Genomic DNA, 20,081 nt, shown 5'->3' on the forward strand with positions numbered 1-20,081 from the left:
CCCCCCCCCCGTGGATGGAGCCCTCCCAGCTCTGCCCCGCTTCCATGCCCCACCCTTCCGCCCCAGTCCTGCCCGGACCCACACCCTTGCCAGACCCTCTTCCCGTCAGAGCAGAGGACCTTCCGCTTGGCCACAGCCTCAGTCCCAGATCTCTGCCAGGTGCCCCCCCCCATGGCCCCACACGTCTGACTCCCAGTCTGGCCTTCCCCTGACTTCATGGATGACCCCACAGACTCCCCAGTGCACCCCAATATCCGTGGGGCCCTCCAGGCCAAGACACCACCTTCTCTTGAGTTGCTGCTCTTGAGGAACTCTCTTCTCCCCAAGACGATTCCCGTTCTGCCTCCAAGACCCCTCCCCAAAACAACAATCAAGGCCACAAAAGCCCCCCTCCGCTGGATTCACCCCCAGTGTCCCAGCTTTGCACTCGTACATCCCAGCTCCCATCCTTGCCACATCCATCCCAAAATCCCACCCAGTGCCCTGATCTTTGGAGGCTCTATTTACCAGTCTAACAACAGTTCACACTGTCAGCCCCCAGTGTGGGCCCATTTTGAGCTGGCCTGGAGGCCCACTCTGCTTCCATAGGAATATAAATGTCCAATGCACCTCTGGGCATGTGCAGAGTGCACCCAACCTTCTCCATTAACTGACTATGACCAACCCACCAAACATTAAGGGTGAAATAGAGGTGGGGCTGGGATGGGAAGCAGGCAGGATCCTGAGGGGCTTGAGCTCCAGGACCGCCGTTGAGCGCCAGGTTCTCCGAGATCCAGGGACGTGGCAGGCAGCCCCTCCGAGCTCTGCGGATCCCCCTCCGCCCTGCCCCAGCCTCTTCCCCACCTGCGGTGCGCAAACAGCCCCACCTGCCACCCCCAAAATAAATTGTTTGGCTGTCATTGCATTTTAATGAGCTCCTGAATATTTCAAGGGGACAGAGAGAGGTGAAGGAAGCCGAAACTGGGGCTGTTTGGAGGGTGCCGGCTGAGCCAAAGACCAGTGGCTGGTGGTCCCACTGGGGCTTATGCCTGCCCATCCCGGCATGTCCTTACGCCTGTCCATCCTCTCCCACAGCCAGGAATTTCGGAAAGGGGGAACCCAGAAGTCCTGCATGCACACAGACACACACAAACACAGCCTCTCCTGCTTTCCCCAACCGGTTCTTGTGTTCCCTGAATTATTCAGGAGAACGAAAGTTTGTGAATTCCTAAGAAGGGCTCCTTTTTAAAAATTGATCGTGGGGCTTATGTGCCCACAGACTGCCAGGCAGGAGAAACGGGGTGCGTTGCCATCCCCCTTTTCCAAGAGGAGGAGGAAAAATTAAGGGAGAGGAGAAAGAGGAGGCTGTAGGAAGCCTGAAGGTGGCTCTCAGCCAAGGGGCCATGGAGTCCCGCACTCTATACATGCCTTGATTGACCTGCTGCCCCAGGGAAGCCATGCGCAGGCTGTGGGGAAAGAGGAATGACGGGGAGGGGCCCCCCAGGAACAGAGGGGAAGGTCAAGAAATTGGGTGGACAGTTGGAAGGCAGGAGGCAGAGGCTTAGGATCGGCGTGTGGGTAAGGATCAGGCTAGCGTGGAGGCGGCACATGAAATGGGGGGCTTGGAGGGGCGCCGTCCGGATGGGGCTGTGGGGGGCTGTGGGTGAGGCCGGAAACGCTCCCTCCAATTTGGGGGGGTCTCCGTTGCAGGGGGGGGTGGGCTGGCTGCAAGTCACGCTCACAGAGGCCCAGTGAGGCTGCTGGCATATTCATTATTGGTCTGCTTTTAACGATCGATTGAGGTTTAATTAACTGGCTGCGATTATTTGAGGGAATTTAAATAGCATAATTAACCCGGCGGGGGAACCAGGCTCTGTGCTGGAAAGGAGGGGTGAGGAGGTGGCTTTTGGACTGGGGAGGGGTGGGGATGCCGTGGGGGGGGCTGGGGGGAGTTGGAGTGGGGAGATGGATGGGAGGGTGAGAAAGCGGAGTGAACCCATTTTCTGAAATGGAGGAAAGAGAGACTTCCATCCTTCTCCCACTGTAGATTCAGGACCCTTTTTGTTGGCGGGGGGGCAGGGGGGGACAATTAGGATCCATCTCGTCTTCCCCAAAAGGGAAATTAAGAGGAAGGGCAGCATCAGATGAAAGGCCAGGAGTAAAACTTTGAGGACCGAGGGGGGAAGTTTCTGAATCGTTATTCTGCTCACAGCCCACACAAAGGTATGGTCAGAGGATTCTGTGTTTCTGAAGCCTTCCCCGGCCCCCAGGGGCAAGCCCCGAATGCCGTGGCCTGGAGGGACCCATACCAGGGGGGCTGGCTGGGGCATGGAAGGGGCAGGATGGTCCGAGTGGAGCCGCAGGGTGCCTGGGGGTGGACAAGACATCCGTGGCAACAAGTTTGGTGCCTTAGGCATGGGCAAAACGCAAGGACGTTCTCGCCAGGTGTTTCCCCCCACAGGAAGGGGCCGTGGGGAGGTGCGGAGCAGGAGAAGGGAGGCTGCCGATGGGGCCGGCTGGGGTGGGGACGTGGAAGGGACGGGCAGGCGTCCCGAGGAAGTGGTCCTGGGGTCAGGGGTCGGGGGCTCTTGCCGGGATGCGTCCGGGCCTTCTGCAGAACCAGCCAGCCGTCCTCTGGGGCTCCTCCCGGCCCAGCTGCCTCGCGCACAACAAGCAAAAGAGGTGAAGGGAAAGGCGAAAGCAGAGGAGAGATAAAAATAGATCCGCGAGGAGAAAGAGGACCCGGGGGATTCGCATGGGAAAGGCTGCATCCTCCTCCACAGCCGATCCATCCTGGGCGGTCATCCGCTGCCTGTCCCACGCACGCGTGTGCCCCCGGCCCCATATCGAAGCCCTGACCCCACCTGGACGAGGGCAGCCACCACATCCGGCCCGGCGGGGCTGCTTCTCCAGCAGGCCGTTCCCTCCCTTGGACCAGGGGGCTGCTAACTCGGGGTGGGGGGGCTGCCGCCAGCCCTGCCCTCCTCCTCGATGTTTGGGGAGAAGCAGGGAGTGCAAGCAGAGGACAACATCACCCCCCCCCCAGCCGAATGGTCAGAATAAGGTATATTTTAACAAGACACTTATCGATTTGTAATGGTGTTTTTATACAGTTAGTTTGTTTTATGGAAGTGTTTTTATAGTTACAAGCCTCCCGGGATAGAGACAAACAAACTATATACTAAAAATGTCTGAATTTGCCACCCTGAAATGTCAGACAGAAGCTCAGCCCCCTCCACCACCCAGGTTCCAGATTTTCTTGGCTTCTTGCTTAATTTGTGCTTAATTTTACCACCATGAGAACTAGAACCTTCCTAAAAAGCAAGACTGAGTTAGCAACCTCTCATACAAAGTTTTGCCCTTGTGTTCAGAAAAACCCAGTAACCATACTGAGCTTGTAACAGATAATTGTAATAAATTTATTATTTAATAATAATCTTACTTTTATTATTTAATAATATTTTTTGAATTTTGTTATTTAATAGTTAGCATTTTAATATTTAATATTGATTTTAATATTTAATAATTATTATTTGTGGTTATTTGTTAATTATTCATAATTATTTTACAATTTAAAACTATAATACAAGTGATTTCCAATAAAAGCAGTAACATCAAACTAATAAATATGCCAAGAAAACATAAAATATAATGCCAGATATTGCAGTGACTAAAATATGAAAATGCTAAAATTATTTGAAAACAATCTTTGATTATTTGAAAATGTTTATAGATGTGTTCAAACATTTCAAGTTTGACTGGCAGATCTGTGACCTATTTAAAGTTGTACTAGCCTAACCTGGTGCGCTCCAACTGTGTTGCACTACAACACCCAGTATCCCCTGGAACTTGTGGGGCATGGCATCTGGAGGACTCCAAGGTGGGGAAGGCTGGACCACAAGCGCTTCTCCGGAAGTCCCTGTCCAGAAGCTGAGAAATGAATGAATATGGCTTTGGAGCGGTGCTTTTTCTGTTCCTAGCGGCATCGGGAACAGAAGACCTTGGTGTTAGATCCAGCTGCACAGGTGTGTGTGTGTTCCAGCGGCACAGGTCTGTGTGGTGTGTGTGTGTTTCATTTATGCCCCACCAACCTTGCATGCCTGGGAAGAGAATCGCTCAGGGCTGATGGTGCTGGCTTGGCTCATAAGCGGAAGTGGCATCAGGGGATGGCTTGCTTGGACTGGAGCCTCGTATCTCTGGGAGCCCCCCTGCCCCCCCCATCCACAGGCACTTGCTGCCTTCTGGCCCACATGCCCTTCGCCTCCTGCTGCCCCCCAGCCACAAAATTTCCTGCCTCAGCGTTTTTCTGAAACCAAGCTCCTCCTTCCGACTGCCTAGACCCCTTTTGACAGAGGGGTGTCCTTCGGAAACGGGGTCCTTTAAGATCCTCGGAGAAACCTCAGAGCAAGGCAGTTAGCAAGGACAACATTATGCTCTTTTGGGGTTTTAGGTCCATGGCCCTAAGCCCCCCTCACCCCCCCAGGACAAAAGGAGCCAAATGCCTGCCCCTTCTGGTGGAGCCGGTTGGCCGCAAATGAAGTGGGACAGTAAATGCCGGCCCGGCACCATGACCTCTTGCCCGGGGTGAGGAAAATCCTCCAACCCACCCAGGGCCCAGGAGTTGCTGTGGCCGCCCCTCACTAGAGAAGCGGCCTGGCATGGAGGGGGGGGGACACTCGGCAGCCCCAAGGGTCTTGAGTGGGGATTAGCTGCCCCTCGGGCCGAGACTCTCATCCCTCCACACCAATCCAGTTAGGTGACGTAATCCGCCCAGCTTGAGCCAGATTTAGGAGGATCCAAAGAGGAAATCTGGTGGGATCAGGCAGTGAAATCGTCCGCGGAGAAGAGAGACGCTTCCACGGGTGGGTGCCCAAACGCACGTGCGGCTTCCTGCGAGGGCCACCCCACCCGCCACGCAGACACCGCCCACGGCACCCTGCTTTGCACGGAGACCGTGCGGCCGACCTGGCAGCCCCCGTCAGGCCGGCCGAGATTAACCATGCTGCACATGCCTGCGAGCGGCGTGCCAGCCCTTCAGCGGGAGATGCGAGGAAGCTGCAGCGGGGAGCGACAGCAGGCCGGAGCTGGGGATGGGACGGGGGGCAGGAAAAGAAGCCGGGGGAGCGAAGAGCGCGGGCAGAGGCGTCAGAGGAGGGGCAGCCTGGAGAGGAGCGCGAGGACGAAGCAGGGGAGGGAAAGAGGATTAAAAGGAGTGAAAGGAGCAAGACAGCGATCGTAAATCGAGATCGAGGGGAGAAAGGGAAGGAGGCCGGCTCTATCAGCCCCACTCCGGAAGAGGTGCAGGGGCCCGAGGGCGCGCATATGCTGTGAAGGTTTGATATACCTCTTCTGCACACCAACACACTAAAGGCGGGGAAAGAGAGGACAGAGAGATGGCTAAAGGTGAGGAATTGCAAAAGAAACGCTTCCAGGCTTCGGCTTGGCTAAGAAAAGGAGCTCACCTAATATGGCCCAGTTAGAAGGTCACCTGTTTTACACCTGTGCTCACCCAGAGCTTGCTGATATGAGGGAGTTTTGTGTCCTTCCTTTGGCCAGGTTCCCTAACCAACTGGCCATAGAATTGGGGTGCCACCTATCAGCCAGGAAAGGAATTGCAGCCTGCAGGCCTCGGGTGAGCCTGGCCTGCGCTCAAACCTGGGCATTGGCCCATGTGGCTTGCGCTCTGCGGCCACCAGCGAGACTGGCCGGCAATTCGGAGTCAGTCCCTGGCCAGGAGGAGCCATACCGGCTTCTGCTCCCTGCCCGTGCACACAGGGTATGCGCTACACAATTTGCCCAATTGCCTGTGCAGCTTCGAACCCAGCTATTTTCTCAATTTTGCCTCTCTCAGAGGACCAGGGATAATATGGGAAGAGAACAGAAGGCCCAGGTGAGTTCCTCAAGTAGGGCTGGCGGCAACCATTCCTTTCAGGCAACAGGATTTTGCAAGCCGGTGCCCACAGCAGGATTCCAGTTTAATTCTTGCCCTACAAATGTCTAGTTTCTGGAACTCACCAAAATATGCAAACCAAGCACATTTCCACTGATTTTCTAACTGGATACGTTCAAGCCTACTTTCATCACCATGGTAGGGCTACAATTCAAACAAAAATACGATTAAAACAGTATTCCAAGAATGCGGAATCCTGCAGGTTGTATTCCGTTCCGGTGACTGTGCGGTGAGGACTACGCTGCAGGACAGGACTGTGTCCCAGGTACTTCTGGAACTCTTCAAAGCAAAAGAAAGACGCGGTTTTCACGTGGAACTAACTTATCTTTTGGCAGGGCCAGGCACCAGTAAGTTGCATGCGGCCACTTCCTGCGGCGTCCTAGCAAGAGAGGGCGCTTGCCCAAGGGCTCCTCTACAGCCAAACGGCGGGACAGGGGAAGACGGCACGCATCCGGGGGCTGCGAGGAGGCTGGACTGCTGTTCCTGGAAAGCATCCGCCTGCGAGCGGCAGTGCAGGGAGCAACAGCTGCTGCTGAGCAGCGCACAGTCCCCAGAGGAAGAAATCTAGTAATCTGCTAACAAGATCCCCAGGGCAAGATGCTTGGCCACCTTCCTAAAACTGCCTTTTCCTGTATGAGCGCCAGTGGCTGGAGCCATGGAGTTGGAGGGTCCCCTCCAGGCACGTCCACCTCACAGCAGAAAGCAAATCGCAGGGAGAAGGGGGCTCAAGGCACCCTCCGCAGCAGCTGCAGGCATCCCTGCTTGCCCTCCAATAAAGACGACAGCAGGTATAAAACTAACACCATCTCTTTTATTATGCTCTCTTTCTTGTATCGTCAGAATAATAAAAAAAAATTTCCCAAAATAAAATACAAATTAACGGGGAGGGAACTGGCCCCGGGAGCGGAGGGGAGCAGAAGGGCTGGGGACGAAGTCTCCCAAGGGGGGGGGGGCGGAGGCCCTGCTGCTTATCCTCAGCCGCAGCTCACGCCCCTCCGCCTCTCCCCACAGGGCCGCTGCAGAGGGAGAGCCCCACGCACGCCCCGTTCCTCCTGCCACAAAACCGGGGCGAGAGCCGGGGGAAGTGCCACCGCCAGCCAGCCGCCCCCTCCCCCCCGAAGGTCAAAGCACAGGGGGAGTCGGCAGAGGTCAGCGGCGCCCCCCCCTGTCCTGTGCGGGCGTGCTGCGACTCCGACTTCGGCTGTGCCGGGCCTTGGCGTCACGCCGGTCCCGATCCCTGCCACTGCTGCGCTCGCCGCCCCGGCTCGCCCCGCCTCCTGTGGCGTTGGGCCGCTCCCGCTCGCGGCTGTGTTCCCGCCGCTTCTCCCGCTCGGCCTGGCGGCTGCGCTCCCGCTGGCGGGCTTCCTCTGCCTCCTGCTCCTTGCGCCGGCGCTCCCGCTCCCGGGCCCGGGCCGCCCGTTCGGCCTGCTTCTGAACGTACTGGGGGAGAAAGAGGGGAAGTCAGAGCACAAACGGGGGGGCCAGCGGAAGGAGCTGCCCGTGGGCAGGAGGGCTGGACGGGCTGCAACCCCCGTCATCTGCGTGACCGTGCTGCCTCTGGGTTCGAAAACGCGGTATGTCAACACGGAAGGCTGCTGCGCCCTCCCATGGGGAGCAGGAGGCGGGCAGCACAGGGAATTCGGGCACTGTCAGTTGGGATGGCGGCCTAGGACTCCGCTTTCCCTTCCTTTCTCCCGCAACCCTTCCAGGTAGCGCTTCCAGTCGAGACCCTGGACCGGCGCGTCTGCCACAGCCGAACTCCGAAATGAGGCGTGAGAGGTGGGCAGGTCCCGGCTTTGGTGGCCCGGCACCCTGGGTGCCTCCGCCGGCTTGCCTGGACGAGGCGTCAGCAGCGAGCAGAGAGGTGCTGCTCAGATCAGCTCAGCCCGGGGGGGGGGGGGCTCACCTGGGTGTCTGTGAGGGGCAGCCAATAAATGCAGGGGGCTGCCTTGGTTTTGCGAAAGAGATCGTCCAGCAGTTTAGCGGGGGGCTCCTCCTGGGCCTTTTCTGTGCAGGAGTGCAAAGAGGAAGGGCGAGATCAGAAGGGGGGCCGGCTGCGTGAGGAGACGGCCTGGGGGAGCCCACGGCCTTCCTGCACCCCATCCCCCATCAAGGGGCCCGGCCCACCCACACCCCAGACATTCCTGCCCCTCACAGTGGCAGCTGCTGAGGGCGAGGCAGCCGAGGCGGCTGGGAGCTCCGAGGCAGGAGAGGGAGGGCCTCCGCCCCGGCCTGCACAGACCACCTACCCTTCTTCTCGGCCTTCTTCTCCTTGGACTTGGGCCGCTCTTTGCGGCGTCTCTCTCGGGAACGGGAGCGAGAGCGGGGGCCCTCCCGCACCTTGTCCCGGTCCCACTCCCGTTCGGCCCGCGTCCGTTCCCGGCGCTCCATCTCGCGCTCCCGCTCGGCCCACTGCTCCCGCACGGCCGCCTCCCGCTCCCGGGCCTCGGAGCGCCGGGACATCTCGCGCTCCCCCCGTGCTGCCGGGCCCACCCCGGGCAGCGCCAGTGCTTCGTCCGCCTTGGCTTCTACGGGGCGCTCGGCCAGCAGACCCCGGTGGAAGTCCAGCTGGGGAGAGAGAGAGAGGGGAGCTCCGCGTCGGCGTGCGCGCCTGCAGCCCGGCACTTGAAGAGCGGCGCGCGCGTCCCCCGCCGCCCAGCCCGCCGCCTCACATCCCACAAGTTTTATCGGGCCTGGATGATGGCTGCTAAGCGCTGGGCACACCTGAGCTGCCCCAGGGGTCCCTCCCAAGCTGGAGAGCAAGAGGCCGCGGGGAGGACGGACGCGCCCCATGCTCCTTCGGCCCGGCCTCGCCTCTCTCGAGCGGACAAGCACCACCACCGGCAGACCAGGCTGGGCACTTCGCCAGCTCCCACGGGCGCCAGGCGACCCGGAGCACCCTCGCTCCCAGCGCAGGGGCTCCCGCTCCGGGCCAGTGAGCCCTGCAGGGAATTTCCATCTTTTTAAAAAAAACTCAGACTGACTGACTGGCCATCACAGGATCCAGCGCCAGGATGTTCCAAGGGAGAATGCTTTCATGGAAAATATATCCCCTTTTCATCTAGGATGACTTGTCGGCCGGTTTTACCGGGACACCAGCTCCTATTCAGCCTCTTCTCAGGCACAGGCCCTGATCCTCTAAGCACCTACGCTGCAGGAAGGCCACAGCGGCTGCTTCTCCCCGTTTCCCGTCTGCCATCTTCTCCTTCCTGAGAACTGTGTGTCTGTGCGACACGTAGGAGTGCTAGAGGCCCCCCTCCCGCCCCCACTCCAATGTTCATACCTCATCTTGCTCAGCAAAATCTGCTGATAAGAACTTGGGGTTGGACTGCGGCCACTTGACCCCGTGGAGGGCATTGCGAGTCGCTACGGCCTCTTCCACAGTTGAGTACTGGAAAGGAAAGTGAGGCGGAGGAGGACATTGGTTTGGTGGAACACTTTCCCTGATTTAAGCAGGGTTCATTTTCCCCATGTGCTCCTGGGGCTGGGGCTGGGGCTGGGGCTGGGGCTGGGGCTGGGGGGGCCCTGCCCATGTTGAAATGTTCTTCAAGCAAGAGCTGGCGGTGATGTCTTGCTTCCTATTGTGGGTCTTGCAAAGCGCTGTGTATTTCAAGCCAATCCAGAGAGGCAGCGGCCTTAGATTTCATTTGCCTGTTTTTCCAAGCTCCAACCGCTCTGGTCGCTTCCCCTTCCCAGAGAAAAAGTGAGCAAGGCTCTCCCTGTGCTCCCACCCACAAAGCAGGAGCTTCCTGGACTGGGACGGCAATCCCATAATTCCCAGCCAACACAGCCACTGTCCGTGCCGCCGAAGGCAGGGGCACTGAGCTCTGGTCAGGGGAGCTGGCTCCGGAGGCATCCAGCCACCCGCCTCTTCGCAGCCACAGGCGCCATCGTTGCAAGCGAGACTTGCTCCACGGCCAGCTCGGGGGGGGGCGGGGGAAGCCCAGCCACTCACCGTCACGTAGCAGTGCGACTTGATCTTGTCGATCCAGAAGGCCTCCTCCACCAGGGTGCCCGTCCGCCCCAGCAGCTCCTTCAGCTGCCCCAGGGTGAAGGGCCTCACCTGTGCAGAAAGGCAACCGGGGTGAGAGGAGTCCTGCTCGGTCGAGGCCCCGATCCAAGCAGCTCCTCCAAAAGGGCGCCCCGAGAACTCACCAGGTTGCAGATGTGGACAATGCTGCTGACTTTGCCGCGCGGAGGCGAGGGGGCCTGGGCCGTGCGGACGGGGTCGTCGATGGTGATGGAGACGCTGGAGCGCTGCTGACTGATGGACCGCCGGGTTAACGTATCAGTCAGTGTGACTGTTGGGGGGGGGAGGAAAGAAACGCAAAGAGCCAAAGGTAATTCTCCAACTGCCCCCCCCCGGTCTCCCTCCCCTCCCAGCCCTGCCACTGGACGGGGGTGCATCCCCTGCTCCCCGCACCTTTCTTCACTTCATGCTCCACAGGTGGCGGGGGCAGCGTGACAGTCTCCATGGCTACGGCAGGAGGGGCCTCTGGCTGCTCTTCCTCATGGGCCTTCTCCTCTTCCTCCTCCTCCTCCCCCTGGCCATTCTCCTGGCCTTCTGCCGGCACCACCTGGGAGGAAAAGGGGGAGGGACAGCTGTTTGCTCCTGGACAAGGAACCAAGATGACCTCCACAGGAAGAAGATCCCGCCAGGATGGCTCTGACTCGCCGAGCGTGCCAGGAATGTCTTTCCCCAAAGTTTTGAAAGTCTTTTCGGTTGGAGGTAACACAGGCAAGCTGGCCCTGTTGGCAGCTGTCATTTTCTCTGAGAACCAAACACAGTCCTCCTAGAGAAAGGATCGGGAAAACTTCCCGTGCGATTCTGCCCCAGTATGAAAACCCTCTCGAGATCTGCTGAAAAACTCCTCCAAGGGCCTTCCTTGCCAGAAATGGCCTGTGCAACGGGCAAAGAGGAGCGCCGGGTTTTAAAGGCTCACCCTCAAGGATGGTTACATTCCGACATTACATTCTCCTCAGCGCCAGGTCGATTTCCCCAGACATTCTCACTGGAGAAAAGCTATCGCCTGCTATGTGTTTTAGTCATGATCCTTTTTTAGCATTCAAGTTATGGTTCTATCATAAACAGTCTTTGTAACACACCTGCTATTCGCAGCCTGGGAATTTTTGGATGCAGGGAAGTTTATAAATAGCCTAGTGGCCAAGTTTGAAGCGGAGGGTTCCACGCTCCTGAGGAGAAGCCAACGTTGCCGGCAGCTGTGTTGATCGGTGTGGCCAAGCCAGCTCCAGTGAGTCTCCCTTCCCCGTAGCAGGTCTTTTCTAAAGCCACCAGGTCTCAAGGACCTAGGCAAGGCCAGGTCACCTCCAAAATACTTGACCTTAAAACCAAGAGCAAGGCACTGGCACCGGGAAACGTCTTGTCCCGCGAGCTCCTGGGAGGGCCGCAGCCGGATGCAGGATGACCCGTGCACTCCGAGGGTGGCCCAGGAGTGCCACAGCTCTGCTCTTTCAACGCACCCAAGCGGCAGGTCTGCCCGTCCTGTTTCCATTGGACTCCCGGACTTTAAGGTCTTTCACAGACAAAGAATGAGCTTCACAGGAAGTTCTTATAGCTCTTTCAGGATATTCTTTCAGTTCAGTTCTGTACAGCGGTTCCCAAACCCTCTGCGTCACGGGATGCCCACTTGGTGCCACGCACCTGTGTGACTGTGCGGCAGATCTTGAGCGCCTTCTCGTGGGCCGGCTCCTCCGGGTGCCGCTCAGCTTCATCTTCGGAGATGCGCGAGTCATCGGCGTGGAGGTCCACCACGGCTTCCTGCCCCCCCACTGGGGGCTTGATCTCGGGGATCAGGCTCTGGAAAAGACACGGCCGGGCAGTGAGAGGAGGACGATGGGCGCCTGGCCCCTTCCGAACCCGGCGGGCTCCTTGTGCGGTACCTTGAGCGACTCGGTGGTGATGCTGATGGAGGGCTTCTTCTGGGTGGCGGCTGTGCTGGACCCCCAGCGCCGCTTCCGGCCTCCCAGCTGGCTTCCTTCCGTGTCGCTGTTCGTTGCGGCTGCGCCCTTGGCCACAGACGACGCTGCAACCGAGACCCCACAGCCACAGCTGAGACCCCCTTGTGCAGCAATGCGGCTCAGTTTCTGGAAGCGAGGGCACCTCGAGGGCAGAGACAGGGCCCCCTCCCCAGCGGCCAGCAAAACCCCTTTCCAGTTCACAGCCCTGCAATGACGCCTCTCTCAGAGAGATGCCGGCACTGAAACTTAGCCTGGCAGGTCTCCTCCCAAAACACAGATGAGAGGGAGTCGGCGTTGTAGAAATGCAAGCTGCTATATAGAGGAAGGGCGAGAAGACAGGGCACGGCCACCGTTCTTTAAAAAAAAAACCCCTCGTATATATATTAAAGGCCAAGATTGGGAGCAGCTCTTACAATTCCAAAGGCGTGAGTCCAGTTAAATTCGGTGCCCGAAACATACAGAAACGTTACATTCAGCGGACACAAGACAAGGCTCCTTTACTTACAGACAACAGAAATCTTCCTCTTGAAGGCCTTGGGCTGTGCTGAGCCCTGCAGAGAAAGGGAAGGAGGGAACAGCAAGAGGGAGAAAAGGGAGACGGGGACAAAGAAGTAGAAAGAGAAAGAAAAAGCCCCGCACAGAGGGGGTATTAAAGTCAGCATTGCGGATTTGACAAGTGGCTGCCACACCTGAGGGAAGGGGGGGGGGAGAAGAGGGCATACGTGTGAAGGAGGGGCCCAGGTGTGGAATTGGGAGAGGGTTTTCCTGCTGATTCAAGAATAAAGCGGAGGCTGCAGAAAGTCTTCCTGATCTTGCCTGCGGGACATATGCTAAACCCGCCAATCCCGTCACATGCCGCTCTCTCTCCGCCCGCCAAGGGACACCCACTACGAATTCTTTTGTTTCCTGGATCCAAACAAAATGTCAAAAATCGGTTCTCAAAGTTTCTTGTCCTCATGTGCCCAAGGGTGTTAGATGCTCCAGCGGCTACCAAGAGTGCTCTTAGGACTGCCTCCCTCATGTGGGTTATGGCTGCCCGCATCCCCCAGGCAAAATGCTCTGACGCGCGGGCTGGCTCAGCTGGAAGGCTATCCTAGGACGCGAAGCGCGTTGAAGACCGGCAATGCCTCCCACAGAAACCGACCTGTCTCCCCACTGCTCTGTGCCCTATCAGATGGCCATGTGGGAGACCGAAGGGGTTCCAATTTTGGAACCCCTTCCCAGTCAAAACCCACCAGAGCCTTCTTCGCTAGAAGACAGCTGGTAGAGTTTATAGATGGAGATGGATTTTAATATGTAGACAAATACTTTGATGTTTGTCTTTTGGCCTACCGTTTATCTATCTTTTAAAAATATCGCTGTGATACTTTAGATTGCTGTTTTTATAGTGAAACTGTACTGTGTATCATTTCTTCCTTTATTTTTGTTCTTATGAAAAGGGTATTTTGTGCAACAGAAAGCAGAACAATAACAGCAGCGACAGCAAGAAGACTGGCAGTTGAGTGTTGTATGGAAGCAAGGGCTAATGGTTCTATTACTAAAAAAACAGATACAACTCCGTATCGTTAGTTACACTTATTTATGTCTAACATAACTAATATGAATCCTTCCACAGCAACTTACAAGTCTCAAATATCAAGATGAATTCAGATGGTGTCCTATTCATGAGTACTTCATTTTAAACAGCTCATGTTATACAGTTCTGACCATGTCAAAAGACAGTTATTAAATAAAGTCAGCCATGCTTTATTTAAAAAAATCAATGTCCTTGCTAATAAGGAATTTTGCAAGCTTACATGTTAATACAAACGTTCTTGGCGTTCTTGCCCGCCAGATGGACCCAATTGTCATGTGCTGCTTGAAAGCTTGCTAAGCCCAGCAAAAGCCTAAATAAGGTTAGGGCTTTCCATCAGCACATGCTTGGCCAACATGGGTAAAGGTGAGCACGCGGGTTGATGAGATAAAACTTTTGTCTACATTTGCCATTTGTTAATTATTCAGTATTTGCGATTAAAAAAGGTGTACATGAAGCGTTAGACAAAGCTTGCTTTTAAAAAAGTGTTTTCAGCTGGCATCAAAATCCCGTGAAGGCCAGTGCCTGCCCAATTTGTAGCAGTCAGGATCCTGGAAAGTGAACGCAACACTCAAGGCATGATCCTGAGCACACTGAGAATCACATTCCCCTTTTCTGTCCAAAAGGGCACAGAAGTGCACCCTGCAAGCCTCCCTCGGAGCAGGCCAGGCTGGAACGAACGATGAATTTGCAATGCTAAACACGCCACTTACAGCCAAGCCAGACAGACAGACAGACGCCGCTGCTGCTGCTTTGGAACCAAGGGCAGAAAACACTCCAGGAGCCAATTATAAATTCCAGCCACTGTGACACCTGGAAGGCTTCTAGCTCTCAGCCAGAAGGTGAACTTATTTTAGCTGACTGGGGGGTCGGCCACAGCAATTGCACCAAGCTGGTGTCCAACACCCTGAAGGGCCTCAACCCACCACTGATTTGTAAACGGAATCGGATTTAGAGACAAAGATCAGACCCTCGTAAGGGTGACTGCAGTGGCTCAAACGTGACCCACCACCTCCCAAGAACATTTCGGAGGCCTTCCTCTTCCCACTACTGAAATCCACCCAATCCCATGTTCACACCGTAGAAGGCAGGAGACAGCTGGAAAGGGACACCTGGCTGCCCTCACACGCTTGATTTTTCCAAGAAGGATTTGACTGAGCCGAACCAGTGAAGGGCATGTGATGTTGGGAACGGCAGACCAGCCCCATCTCTGGCACCATCCATATAGGCAAGCAGTTCAGCAGCAGATGTCACGCTTTTCTTTCAAGAAGGGAGCTCATGATTCCTCATTTCCCCCCACGTCTGCTCCCCTCTCATCTCCACTTCGCATACCCATAAAGGGGTGCAGTGGCCACCCGCCCGCTTCCCTGCAGCTCAGCCGCACACTGGCCCAGTAACATTGGGGGCACGGTCCTCCCTCTGTCGGTCCCACCTTTCCCCGCTACCCACTGGCCTCGGAGCGGGAAGGGGCAACACGGTGGGACACGGCCCAAGCGGTTGCAGAGGTGGGCTGGGGCCGAGCCGTGGAAGAGCCCGGCGGCCCTCCTGCGCTGCAGCAACGGTGCCGGCTCCAGGTGGGAGCGGCCCCGAGGACCAGACCCCGCTGCGGCTCGCTGGGGGAGAGCCAAGCCACTGCCCCGCCCCCCCGCCACACACCAAGGCAAGCTACCCCGGGACGCAGCAGCATCCCCGGGCGGCAGGGGCGCCCTCAGCCACGCCGGGAGCAACTGGGCTGCATGCTTCCGGGCACACGCTCATTCGCCTGAACCCAAGGCCCCGAAATGCGTCACGCTCGTTCCTGGAGCACGGACAGAGGCAGCGTTCTTCAACCTGCCACCCTCCAGGTGGACAGGGCTACGAAGCCCCCAACGAACCCACGCCGGTCACCATGGCTGTCGGCTATGCTGACAGGCACGGGAAAGGTGACGGGAGCTGCAGACTTGCCTCCCTGCCAGGCAAGCACCCATGTTGCAAGGTGTCCGCTTTATTCGTGAACAGCAATTCCCCAAGGAAATGAAGGGGCGGGGGGCGGGGGGAGTGCCAACCCAATGTCAACATGCCCCTCTGCTTGAGCAAGGACGGGGCTGGACCAAACCAGCGGGATACATGAACTAGACTGTTTCCCAGAGATCCCCCTGCTCCCCCATGGTTAAAAACGTTGGTGGGGGGCAAACCCCTCCATTTAAACTAGCATATGACCCACCCACCCCCAGAAGAAGTTGCAACTCATTTTTTCCTTTAAAACTTAAATTAAAAACAAAACAAAAAATAACAATTTAGGACAAGTGCTCCAGGTACCCTCTCACACCTGGGGCAGGGTCTTCTGTTCAGCCAATCGCACCTCAGTGTGTGCGCTGTATCTAGGCAACGGCTGGTCCAATCGGAATGAGCCCTCCCTGGCCTGAAAGGTGCGTGCTTGGTTGGGTTGGGTGACAAGAGAGGTGGTGGCTGGTTGGTGGTAGGTAGGTAGGAACCTAGCGCTTGGTTGGTGGTCGGAGTCAAGTGTCCCGGAAGAGAGAGGGCGAGACAGAAACACCTCCCCCACTGGCAAGGCTGATCGCGGGAGGGTCAAGGCATCAGTTCTTGGCAGGCAGAGACTGGGCCAACAGAGAGTTAAGCACTGGTACACGGAGAAGTCCCGTCAGTGGCAGGGACTCGGCAGCATCGGGTGGAGAATGTCAGCAGGCACAGAGAATTCTCAGCACGGAAACCGTCCAGACAACAGGTGAAACCGGCCGGCCGACTGGTGCTGACAGTCCTTTTGTGGAAGAGTGCCAAGGGCAGTCGCGGCAAGGGAAGGCCCACTAGCGTTTGGAGAACCCTACAGAAATAGCCGTTCTCCTAGGAAAGGGTGGAGGTGGAAGTCCTTGACTCGCAGTGGAGAAAACCAGGTCCCGTGCGAGAAGGCCCTGCAGCAGCCAGCAGGTTCTGCGAAAACGGGCGACGCTGCGCACCAGGCGAATCGAAGGCTAGCGGAGACCCCCACGGCTCAGAAAGAACCTCCCAAGTCCAGTCGCAGAGGCAGCGGTGGACCTGCTGAAGTGGCCAGGCTTTCAGGAGCTGGAGACCATCAGCGCGAGCTCCCTTTGCAGGTGGCCGAGCATGACGGACCGTTCGGTCAGAAGCTGGAGCCTCTGAAAGCTAGCTCGGGCTCCCAAAGCGGCGAAGGAACTTCTCCGAGCTGTCTCCTCTCAAGGGGAGGGACCAGAAACTCCCAGCAACCACTTCACCGATGGAGCAGGCTCTCAAAGAGCTTTAGATTGCTTCTATCAGGTGGAAGATTCAAATACGCTGAGTCTCTGAAGGTGGCCTCCTACACACTGAAGCCTTGAGTTTTTGCAGGATATACAGGTATGGTTTGTTCAGCAGAAGACACCCGACAACCTCAAGCGGAAGGTGGGAGGCTGAGTAGCGGGGCAACTGCCTCATGTTCTCGGGCCCTGTTTCTTAAGGCCATGAAAATTTCGACCAGGCATGGCTCTAAATGCAACACTCTTGATGTTTTGGAGATTAATGAGGAATCAGTTGGCAGTGCGCACAGTTCTGGGTACAAGATAAAGCTCTCTGACCCACACAGGAACAGGACCACGGAATGAGGAAAATCCACGGAAAGCACGGGGCTCCCGGAAGCATGCTCCTTGGCAAAGAACACTGTGGTTACGCAGCCAGAGGGACCTTCCTCAAAATGCAGCGCGGTGGCAGGAAGGCTTGCGGGAGGAAGCCCAGCCTGCGCGGCCAGAAAGGCGGGCTCCGAGATCTCTCATCCACCTCCACGTGTACCTGTGTGCGACCTGCTCAAGTATGTTCGCGCGCGCTCTCTCTCCAGTTCTCTCTCTCTCGCTCTCACTCTCTCTTTCGCACTCCTGGCGGATTGGTGCCTCTTTAAAACGGGGATCAGAACAAACGAGTCCAGAGGAGAATGTCAACGGAGTTGTGGGGGGAAGCTAACTTTAGGGTGAGGGGAAAGCAAGGCCTGTGCCCACCCTCCCCTCTTTTCAGCAGCAGGGAAAGCGGAGTCTTAGGTGGGCATGTGTGCGTGCGTGTATGGCGTGCAGGCATGTGTCTTCCCCAAACAGCCCCTGCCCCACCCTGGCTTTTCGGGGCAGATGGAAGGGCCAGCTTGGTATGCCAGCTCAGAGGTAGGAAGAGTCAAATCTTGGAAAATAACCCAGCTGGGAGAAGTGTGGACAAAATGAATCTTTCAAGAAAAAGACATTCAGCAAGCACATACTTAAACCCGCTAAAAACAGGGGCTTTGCTGGCTAAGAGCAGGAGGCCTGGCTTGTACAAAAGGAGCAGGATGGCCCTGTGCTGAAGTGGCTAGTGCGATACACTAACCATCAGGCCTTAGCCGTTGGCTTCAAGCAGGGTGAGGTGCCGGGCACCTCATAGGGACTGAGAGTTCTGTGCCCAGACAATCCCAGTTCTGAACCAAAAGAAGCTGAACTCTGAATCCCACATAAATTATGCAAACCAAGCCAATCTGCACCAGGCCTATGATGTCACATAATTTATTCCACGCAATTCTGCATAATATATCAAGGCCTTATTAGCCATGGGGGGGGGAGCAGGAATGCTGCAGAATTTGGGCATCCTGCCCCTGAAAGCATTTGTCAGCCCACCTCTGCAATTTCCATACCTCTCTTACCACAAGCATAAGAGCTTGAAACTTGCTTCTGTTTTTGAAAATATACCAACCAAAAACAAAAGCTGAGGTTCTTGGGATTCTTGGGAATTCTGTGGGGTACCTGTGCTCCCCCAGAACTATAACACTCGCACACACACATACACAGAGCCCTCACTCGAGGCTTCCTCTCACTGAAGGGGGCAAGGGAAAGGCTTGGGCGGGGAGCATGTGAGAGGCTGGCTCCTCCCTACCAGGGCACTGCTGGGAGTTACGAGCTAACAAAGCATCCAGCCCATCCTGCAGGAAGTCTCAGACCCACCAGCCCTCTGCATCCCCACAGTGCTAGTTGGCAGACACCGCCGCCCGCTCCCCAGCGTGCCTCCCCGGGGCGCCCCCGAGCCTCCCCGCCTCCCCAGAGGACCCCGCCACTGCCTGCCCGTGCCGGCTGGGGTCCCCTGCCCATGCGCCCGTGACAGCCCCAACACGCTACCTCTTTCTTCTCCTCATCTTCAGGGCCAGCGTCAGGGCCGGGGGGCTCTGTGGATGGGTGTTCGTCGGGGCCAGCCTCAGGCGCCTCGCTCTCTGGGCGGGGCTCTGATGGCTCCATAGGCACCTCTTGCTTTTCTTCGCTGTGGGGAGAGAGGAGAGGCGGTCACTTGGGGGCAGGGGGTGCCCAGGGATGAGGGACCTCCCCCCTCAACTCAAGAGGGCCGGGGGCTCTGGGTGTGGCGGAGCCCTGGGGGAGGGATCTGCCCCTCCATCACACTGCTTCTCACGGCTCGGCCGGGCGGGCCCCCCAGTACTCACGCAGGACCGTCTTCTCGCAGAGGCTTGTCCTTCTCGCTACGATGCTTTCCTTCTTCCTTCCCTCCCAGCTACAATCCGCCCCCAGCACCCCCCATTTAGACACATAAACACTCCATCCAGCCCAGCCTCTCCTTCTCTCCTGCCGGGTCACCTCTCTAGAGGTCAGTGGTGCCCGCCCAGGTATTAACTCCAATTATTACCACCAGAACCTTCCTTGCAACTGCACCGTAGCCAGGCCTAACTTGATCCAGCGAGCACACCTCCACTACACCACTACACCAATCAACCTTTCAGATGTGTTGGACTACAACTCCCAGAGTCCCCCTGGCCAACTCTGGCACAAACCATAGGCAACTCCCCCTCATCCGGGCAAGAATCAGAGGAGGAGGGTTCCCAAGAGAGCACGAGCTGAGCTCTTACAGCATCCCTAAAAAGCAGCTAGATTTCGAAACAGCAGAGCTCCATCCTGGGTCTGTCTCCGCCAGACACCCCAACTCCAGTTTCCACTCAGTCTGTATCATCTGTCCTCTGCCCCACAACTATATCCATTCTCTCCCCCAGAACACGTCGCCAAAGATCGCTCTGCTGATGGGACATCAGCTCCCTTGCGCTTGCACAATGAGTGCAATGAGTGGGAAGAGGCCTGCCCTACAGGGGCTCAAGGGGGACAGAATGGCTGAGATGGCAGGCGGAGAGGAGGAGGAGGAGGAGGAGGAGGAGGAGGAGGAGGAGGAAGAGGCAGGCAGAGGAAGTGCAGAAAGACAGACACGTGCAGCGTTTGAAGGGGAGGGAGGGAACGCGTCAGTGTGGGAAGGCAAAGACAGGAAGGAAAACAGCAAGGCAGCAATGGCAAAAGAAAGAGGCACGTCTAGATGGAGAACAGAAAGGAGCCACAGACACGAAAATAGCTGCAACGAGGGCCGGGCGGGGTGGGGGACTGCAGCGAGATCCCAAGAAAGGGGAGAGAGAAAGATGCAACAGACCGAACGAACGGCCTGAAGATAGGAGGGAGCCAGGCCAGCCGGCGCTGGGGGCGGAGAGTGACCCTGTCAACGGAAGGGGAGAACTGGGGAGGGGGGCATGACAAAGCAGGGGGGAGGGGGCCTGAAGAAAAGAAGGGCACGGAAAGAAAATGGATGGCGGAGGGGCCCGAGGAGGGGGGGGGG

General features: G+C 57.1%; 1 protein-coding gene across 1 annotated transcript in view; it reads right to left on the reverse strand.

Moving 5' to 3' along the window:
• Positions 1 to 6,720: 6,720 nt before the first annotated feature.
• Positions 6,721 to 20,081, reverse strand: part of ACIN1 (apoptotic chromatin condensation inducer 1) — a 27,919-nt gene continuing 14,558 nt past the window's right edge. Inside the window, exons 8-18 of the mRNA XM_044420923.1 lie at positions 18,599 to 18,737; positions 12,414 to 12,459; positions 11,831 to 11,973; positions 11,592 to 11,747; positions 10,353 to 10,506; positions 10,085 to 10,230; positions 9,885 to 9,992; positions 9,213 to 9,320; positions 8,179 to 8,497; positions 7,836 to 7,936; positions 6,721 to 7,369 (exon numbers count right to left, since the gene is read on the reverse strand). Coding sequence (XP_044276858.1) covers positions 7,079 to 7,369; positions 7,836 to 7,936; positions 8,179 to 8,497; positions 9,213 to 9,320; positions 9,885 to 9,992; positions 10,085 to 10,230; positions 10,353 to 10,506; positions 11,592 to 11,747; positions 11,831 to 11,973; positions 12,414 to 12,459; positions 18,599 to 18,737 — 1,711 coding nt within the window. The 3' untranslated portion in view covers positions 6,721 to 7,078. The remainder of the gene's footprint in view (positions 7,370 to 7,835; positions 7,937 to 8,178; positions 8,498 to 9,212; positions 9,321 to 9,884; positions 9,993 to 10,084; positions 10,231 to 10,352; positions 10,507 to 11,591; positions 11,748 to 11,830; positions 11,974 to 12,413; positions 12,460 to 18,598; positions 18,738 to 20,081) is intronic.

This window comes from Varanus komodoensis, unplaced genomic scaffold (genome assembly GCF_004798865.1).
Source record: "Varanus komodoensis strain SLA01 unplaced genomic scaffold, ASM479886v1 scaffold112, whole genome shotgun sequence".
Classification (NCBI taxonomy): domain Eukaryota; kingdom Metazoa; phylum Chordata; class Lepidosauria; order Squamata; family Varanidae; genus Varanus; species Varanus komodoensis.